This window comes from Atractosteus spatula, chromosome 23 (genome assembly GCF_055471065.1).
Source record: "Atractosteus spatula isolate fAtrSpa1 chromosome 23, fAtrSpa1.hap1, whole genome shotgun sequence".
In the NCBI taxonomy this organism is placed as follows: domain Eukaryota; kingdom Metazoa; phylum Chordata; class Actinopteri; order Semionotiformes; family Lepisosteidae; genus Atractosteus; species Atractosteus spatula.
Window position 1 is genome coordinate 2,404,561 of NC_142728.1, and position 8,537 is coordinate 2,413,097.

General features: G+C 39.1%; 1 protein-coding gene across 1 annotated transcript in view; it reads left to right on the forward strand.

Annotated features, from left to right (window-relative positions):
- The window catches only part of LOC148816051 (kinesin-like protein KIF14), a 35,125-nt gene extending 27,885 nt beyond the window's left edge, over positions 1 to 7,240 (forward strand). The window contains exons 25-29 of the mRNA XM_088940435.1: positions 1,891 to 2,049; positions 3,417 to 3,545; positions 4,450 to 4,530; positions 4,622 to 4,778; positions 6,834 to 7,240. Of these exons, the coding sequence (XP_088796561.1) occupies positions 1,891 to 2,049; positions 3,417 to 3,545; positions 4,450 to 4,530; positions 4,622 to 4,778; positions 6,834 to 7,240 (933 nt within the window). The remainder of the gene's footprint in view (positions 1 to 1,890; positions 2,050 to 3,416; positions 3,546 to 4,449; positions 4,531 to 4,621; positions 4,779 to 6,833) is intronic.
- Positions 7,241 to 8,537: the final 1,297 nt, after the last annotated feature.

Sequence of the window (8,537 nt, forward strand, 5' to 3'; positions counted from 1 at the left end):
ATGGTAACGCAGCAAGCTGTAAAGGTTTCAATAATAGAGAAAATGTCACTTAACTTGCCAAGCTTCATAAATTTCTTCAGTGTTTTTTTTTTTACGACGGGAAAACTGTTAATTGAATTTTTTTTTCTTGTGATTTTGAACCCAAACAGGTGTTGAGAGCAAATAACTGAGAATCGCTTAAATTGAATGAGGTACTAAAGCCATAATGTACTAAGAACTCCTGAACAGATTAAACCTGTACTGTACTGTATGTGCTCCAGTCCTAAAACGACAAATGATTTTTATCAAAGGTTGAACATGCGTACATGTATTTGTCTCTTATTTGTTTGTGCTCTTTCTTGATTTGTTTTAGAGATTTTTTTTTCTTTCTGGGGGAAAAAAGGAAATAAAACATTAGTAATAATCTTAATGAACTGGGGTTCCCTAAGAGGTGGGATATACACTGGGGTATCCTTGTCCTACAACAGCAACGCCTGTGACTTCCCAAGCATTTGTCCACTCACAGCCACTTTTACTGTAGTTTTGTAACCAGCAAACACTGCTCCACAGGCACTCTGAAGCTTGCGTCGTGTTAAATGAAGGATGGCTCTCCCAAATGTGAGAGAGTACCGTGTTCAGAGAGTACTGTATGTACTGTACTTCTCACACCTTAGAGGCAAGCTGTTAGTTCAATTGATAAGTAATTGTTTGCAAGAGGTGACCATAATAATTCCTTTTGTTCTTGTGACGATATTTGAAGTTGTAAATTAATCTAGATAAGCAAATTTCATTTTTGAAATCAGTGTTAGATATAATTAAAATGGATAAGAACTATATATAAATTTGTTGTTTGCAGGATTTGCAGATATAAATTATAAACTATTTGATATAACTACCTGTACGTAAATTCCTGTAACATCCTTGATCAATCAAAAATTTTGACCTTACTGATTTTAATATTTGACCACAACCATCCTGTGTTCTATAATTCAATAAAACAGTGAACATTGAAAATGTTCACCCTGAAGAGTATGCAAACAAATCAATTTGAATGAATGATTAATGTTAATACCCTGTGTTAAATACCGAGAAACCTTCTAGTCGGTGGTAGAGTAGCCCCAAGTATTTATGGTGCTATATATGGTTTTCATTTAACTGATCAGGGAAAATTTCTCAACAGCAATCATCTCATCGCAGTGAGACGATGAGATGTAATTGATATGTCTTTCCTTTCTATGAACACTTGTGCTTGTGGGTGGAATACAGAAAGTGTGACCATTACATTGTAATTTATTACTATACTGTTTTACAGTTTTCATCCCTTCTCTGTAAACAGGGCAGACTGTATTTTTTTTATACCCGTTATAACAATAAGAAAATAAACACACCCCTTGTTGGGCAGACCAATTGTAGTAGGATGGGTAGATACTATATTTAAAAGGCAGGTGGGAACAAAAAGGCATTTAGTCTATCACAAAGCGTAACATGGCAAAAATATGCCACTCGGATTTTCTTTTTCCCCGAAACATAATTCAGTATTAAATAATACTGTATCCCTTTTGGAAGCACACACTAAGACCAAATGAAATGGCTGTTGCAAACAGGGGAAGCCTGAAATTTTAAAGAAAACGAAAGAATTGAATGGTAAAATGCACTATATCCTCTTATAAAATTTATTTTTTTTTTGTGTCTTAAATATATCATGCTAAAACATGCTTTTAAAGTTTTCAGGTAGTGGGCAATTCTTGCAAACATGTGGTAGAGGTCTGTGGTTGTAGCTGCAGTGTGTAAGTTTACAAGCTGAAAAGCTTTCACAGAAAATTCCTGCGTGACTCATAAAAGGTCATGAATGGAAAATGCTTACAAATGATGCCAAGAAACAGAGGCTCCATTTTCTGTTTGTTTGCCCAGGGCTGGGAGAGTGACATCAGGTCCGTGGTGGCAGAAACGAAAGACAAAATTGTCCAGTCATCTCTCTCGATCTCCAAACTGCTGGGCAAGCTTGCGGTTTCCATGAGCCCTGGGGTCGGTTTTCCACAAGCAGAAAAATGCGGTCCTCAGCAAGCTGAGGTAATTGAACTGAGGCACCGCAGAGACTGGAGGGGCATCAGTAAAATCTTTTGCTTTACGTATATGAGTGCGGTTTTGGTTTCTCGGGGCTCTGAGCAGCACCGTCAGTTCAGGTGCTGACAGTTTTTAAGCCACGAACTAGACATGGTCTTGGTGGTGCATACTGCACACCACACTTAGTTTTCTTGTAAGATGTGGCAACACATATTAATCCTGTGTTCTGAAAACGGACCAGTTTTACCTTGGGTTGTAGAATTTTGCCCCTCAGTTTGGCTTACTTTAGTAGTTAATTGAGTCTTAGTCCTTCCTGAATATATCTGCACACTGCACTCCATGTTCTCCATTTCCTGTATTGAACACCATCGTCTCCAATTCTTTCCATTCTATTCCAGCCTTTTCCAGATTATTTTTTATTTTTCCTCTTCTATGTTATGCTGGGTCTTCTAATTCACTTTCTTCTTGTATTCTGTGGCTTCTATTTGAAGGATGCTCTCAATAAACCGTCTTCATCCATTTGCACTTTATATTAATTGTGAAAGTGTATTTTGTGCACTGTTTTTTTTTTGTCGTTCTTACACGTCCTATTTTATAGTTTCCTAATATCCTTCAAAGGCATTCATGGGAAAAATAGCAAAAGATTATCATGTAACAATAGACCAGGGGCCCAGAACAGCATCTTGTGTCAGGGCATCAGTAAATATTGCGCTCTGACAGCTAGTGCCATTATTTCTTAATAACTTCACTGTAAGGTGGTATTCAATTTTTATGGAAGATCATTACTTTAAGTTCACCTTAAGAGTTTGTGGATTATCTTTCTGGTGACTTTTGTTATATTTTGTTATATCCTGCGTCACTGAAGCTAGAAGTAAATAGTGGAATGATTCTATTGTGTGTCTGTACTATAAAGGATCACATTTGACTGATACCACAGCTGTTTGTAGTTTTGTGGTTGTTTGTTTATGTATTCATGTGTTCATGTAATTCATGTATTGCCACTGTTCTTGTTTCCATATACAGCATACTGTACCTGTACATGTTATAGCCAAGTATAAGACGCTGTATTATCTTACGCAACATCTAAGATAATAGAGCAGGAATGATACCACATAACACAGCTTTAGTCTTGTCCCGAATGGACCATCCATTTAAAGATCCCGTATTTCATTAAGCCTGGAGCAACCAGGATATGTGGTTTCAAGTGGGTTCTAATTTAATTCATTCATGTGTGAACTGAATTTTTAAGTTTTAATATTCTTTTCTTTGGCCTGGTGTGAAAGCACATTCCCTATAACTTTTCCTACCTAGCTTTTTTCAAAAAATGCCCCAGTATGTGTAACACATTTTTAAAATATTTTTTTCTACCCCAGCTCTTGGGCAATACTCTCAAGGAGGCATTCATGCAAGGGGCAGACAGGAGCATTGAAGCTCAAGTAGATGCTGCTATTTCTGAGCTAAAAGACTTACAGTCACGCATTCAGAAGCTCCCTTCAGATAAGGTAAGAATTTATTTCCTAACAGTTTACTCTGTGGCTGGGGCTTGTGGTCATTTCACCTTACAACAAAGTCTGTAACTAGATGCATAAAGCATTTTTAGATCTCTATCCTTATGTGCTTGTGCAAAAAGTGTTGTCTCTCCTAGAGAAACATTTCACAAAGTAGATAGAACTAGGGTTATCAAAACAATAATTCTGTTAATAAATTTGTTTTTTGTCTCATGGGATGTTTTGACCATAGTCTTACCTTTCTTTAAAATCTAAAAATGTATAGAATAAATAAAAAATAATTAAACTCTTGCTGTGGATGGAATACTGTTTTGAAAAGTAAATTAGTGGGCTTTGGAAGAAGTACATGATACCTTTCAATGGCTGTATTTTATAGTAAGTTTCTTTGAGTAAAGAAAAGGTGTCGTACTTTTCATTGTTCACAAAACAAACCATGCAATTCAAGAGCCCGTGACTTGGCACAAGTCAAAACAGTTAGGTAGACCTTGAAAGATTTGCGAAGGAAATCCTTCAAGAAATTCACATTAGTCACACACAATATTCAACAAATTGCTGAGTCACAGGAATTGTTCCAATTACGACAACGTTTTACGAAGATGAGTACTGGCTGTAGTAAGTAGTTGCAGTAGTGTTAATTGGCTTTGTACATAAACTTTGATCTGGATATATATGATAACTGCCTGCCAGTATTTCAATTTCAACAGTTTTGATCAGAAGTTAATTTATGTTAAGCCAGGCTGAAGCAGGTTTGGAATCTGCTTTTTTTTCCAGGTTTTAAAATCAATCAGTACTGAAATAAGTCCATTAAGTGTTTGCACACCTGGTAACTGAAAACCTTCTGTTACGTCATTGTACAGTTGTACTGTTTTCTGACTTGTTTTTGTGTGTTACACGCCAGGTTTCCGAAAAAGCCAGGAGTGTACTACTTTCTTACCTCACCTCTCTTGGGCTCATCGTGGACAGAACTAAAGCACTGTGGGTAAGAACTGCTCTGTAAATGTTGCCGTTCTTCATTTAATACTGACCAGGAAAAAGACGTAGGCTTTAAGTCCTATTTTTCTCTTCCCCAGGATGAAATTCAGTGCCTTAAAAACAAAACGTCTGAGAGTATTCTGGAAAACTTTTCAAAGAAAAATATGGCTTTATATAAAAGTTTGAGTCTGGAGCTGAATGGGCTTGTCGTAACTGGGAACAGTGTCTTCGATGTGACAGTGGGATGTTCAAAAGGTATTTTTTTTCATGTTTCAAAATAGTTGAATTTAACTTGCCTGTAAAACTGTACTAGGGAAAGTGATGAAGTCAATACCAACTACATAAACGTTTGTGATATCTTCCCAGTGTCTGTTTGGTAAAATAGATTTCCTTTTGTCTCTACTGTACATCATTGCTGTGAACAAAAAGCATATAGTGCAATAGAGTTCAAATCCAACAATGTGCTGTACATAGTTTGTAACTGACTTCTACAGTAGGTGGAGTTGAGATGTGTTACTTTAAGCCCATTTATAAATCAAACATTTCTTGACCGCATATCCGGGCCGGCTTCACAAAGCTGCAGTGTTGCGTCTCAGTCTTGTCACCTCTCTCCCGAAGACAGCTGATGCTGAAAACTTCCAGCGCATTGTGCTGAGGGTTAGGATAACCAGGCCAAAGGGTAGTATAAAAAGAGCATAAATTCAGTGAAAACTGTGAAGAGGTTTTCTCTAATACTCATTAAGGATTTGTTTGCTCTTCAAAGGTTTTGTGGCTTTTATATGGCTCATTGTTTCGATGTGGAGGGAAGGCAGTTTGAGTGTGTAATTTAAAAAGCGATGTGCAGAAACAATAGAGCTGCTTGCAGTCTTCTAGATCTTATGTGAGGTAAGGGGTTTCAGTTCTGCTGTGTTGCACATTTTTTTCAAGCTGCTGTTGTGTCTGTGGAGCTCTGACGCAAGCCGGAAAAAGGAACTTAAGTTTCAAAGGAGACTTTAACATAGAGCAGAAGTGGAAGGCCCCGTTTTTGTTATTTCACAGTTTCAAAGTGTGTAAAACCTATAGAAATGTAGAAATGTATACATGTTCCACAATCCGTTGAGCTATTGTACTACTTACTGTTTTGGCCTCGCAGACACTGGACTTTCCATTTAGGTCATCAAAAAGCCCCAGTGATCTTTTCACACTTCCTAATAGAATGATCATACTTTTTTTTCTACCTTCAACAATTTTTTGTAAAAGTTGCATACAAAAGGAGGTCATGTGTGTCACGTGCAGTAGCTAATTGAAGCTGAAACTTCATCCAGTCATTTCTTACAAGGACCCAGATTGTTTTGGTCTCAACAACCTACAGTACCTTGGAAGCCTGTTCCGGATGTCCAAAACCCTTTGCACAAAGAAGTCTTTCCTGTCAACCTTCCTGAATTAATTCTCTTATAGATTCCATCTGTGATGCTGCGTCCTTGTCCCATTACTGAGTGTGAAAAAAAATACCCTGAGCCTATCTGTACCCCTTAGGATCTTGTATCCATAAATCAAATCTCCACTCAATCTCCTTTGTTCTAGGCCAGAGATTTACCTCCCTTAACCCTCTGACACCATCTGAATCATTCTTTCTCTTCTCAAGGAGCTCTTCGTTCAACTCATTCTATGATTATAACAAACTGTTTGTGTTAGGGTGGCCAAAACTGGGCACAGTATTCTAAGTGGGTTCTTAATAGGCATTGTAAAGTTTAAGCTTATCTTTAAGTTCTACACTATTTGCTATGTACTCAAGCATTTTGTTGTTTTTTTATTGCTTCTCTACATTATCTTGATCCCTTTCATGTACAATATAGTTCCTAACAGCTGTGAAACACCTAATGTGACCTGTGTAGTATACTGTATATTGCTGCTACCACTGTGGATCACTTTGGTAACACATGGGTGTTAAACATAATTTTCCTTGTCTGCCCAACCCGTGACTTTTTCCTCATTTCCTTGCCACTGTTCCTGCTTTTGCCATTCCCCCTACGTTATACAAACTGTACATGTATCTAGCTCAGAAATTAGAATCTAAATTGTTGATTAAGGCATTTTAGGAGGAAGCTTATCGAAAGCCTTCCGGAAGTCTAAACGTTTATTGCCCTATGTTTTTAAAGTTTTACTGTCCTTGTAGAAAAACCTCTTGTGGAAAGACGTACAGACACGTCCCGAAGAAATTAGAACAGGAAGTTTAAAGAGACTTTGTCTCAGATTCACATATTGAACCATTTAAATAAACGTGCCCTTATTATCACTGGTGTCTGCTTTAATGAAACTGCTTTAACACAGGAGAAGACAGAGGGCCCCAGACGTGGGAAGAGATAGCCTTGGCTCCCCGCTCGGCTCAGACCCTTCTCGGCACCCTCCAGTCTGTGTGGGCCGCGGTCGGTGATGAATCGGGGGACCCCGTGGTGGCCACCCGCTGGGCTACCCAGAACAAAGAGGCAGCTGGAGCTGCCAGAGAGCTCCATTCTTCCACTGGGGAGTTATTGAAGCTGCTGGAAAGGCAGAAGGGGGAGGCTGACTGCGCTGACGGAGGAGAGCAGTCACAGAGGTACAAAGGGCATTTACCCACAACCCCCGGAGCGGAGCCTGGCACCCCGGCATGGGGGAGGAGTGGGAGGTCTGTCCGTGAAGTCATCGCCAGGCTGAATTGTCAGTCGCTGACTGCGGAGAGCCGAAGGGCGCTGACCTGAAGCGCGTTAAGTCGTTCCAGGTTTTGTCGTTTTTTTGTGCCACCTGAAAGCACTTAAGTTACAAGTGGGATAGAATCTGTACACCGAATTAAAATTAGTCTTTAGGCTTTTTCCACTGTTTGCACTAAATGCACTGAAACGAGGTCTGTTGCAACAAATGAATTAACAGTGGTGCTGGGTAAAATACGTATTTAGTTGGTTTTTTTTTCAAATCGTGTTCTTCAAATTCAAATGGGAGTGTGAGAAAAGCAATGATATGTTTTAGATGGAAGTAGAACGCATTTCTGTATCTGTAGAGAAGACTCATTTATCTTTTTAAACAACTTTTATAATAGAAAATAAAGGTTTTCAAATTGACTTGCATACGGAGAGATTAATTTATGGTCTTAGTTCGCTATCAAAATTACTCTCAAGCCAAAAAATATTCTTCTTCTGTTCGTTTTGAAATGATGCAATCCAGGTCCTGGAGCAAAGAAGGAAGCAGTCTGGTACCTGTCAGACTGTATTTCTGGAAATTTACAACAGCTGGCCAACCACTCCTTCAACATTGCTTGGTTACTTGTTGCTTTTTGATCAAAGAACTTCATCAGGATAATTTAAACATCGCAGTGAACCCTCTTCCTTAATATGGGCGGAGCGGTGGCTCTGTGGCTCAGGCTCTGTGGCTGGAAGGTTGCCGGTTCATATCCCGTGGCCGAAAGAGGAATCCTACTCCGTTGGGCCCCTGAGCAAGGCCCTTGACCCCCAACTGCTCCAGGGGTGCTGTATAAATGGCTGACCCTGCGCTCTGACCCCCAGCTTCTCTCCCTGTCTGTGTGTCTCACGGAGTGCAAGCTGGGGTATGCCAAAAGACAAGTTCCTAATACAAGAAATTGTATATGGCCAATAAAGAGATCTTACCTTATTTGTTGGGTCAGAACCTTATGATGAAACCAAGGCGCAGAGGAAGCACAACATCCCCCCCCTTGTTAAGACCATGTTTTTTTGGTTCTGATGTCTGATACAGATAACATTATAAGGGTTACAAATGAGAGGAAGCCATCAGCCCATCTAGCCCGATGGGTAGTTAGGAGTTAATTGATTCAAGGATCTCATCTATCAGCTCCAGCACTTGTGTATAGAACAAGCTACAGGCTTCCATGCCCCTAAAGCCTTCTGGATAAAGATGTGCCTCCTGTTCTTGGTTATAAAAACACCTCCACTTGCATTCCACATTTGATTTAAAAGTGACATTTGCACTTCTTAAATAGCAGCCTGGTGTTTAATATTGATTTTTTAAAAATACAAATAAAGCTGG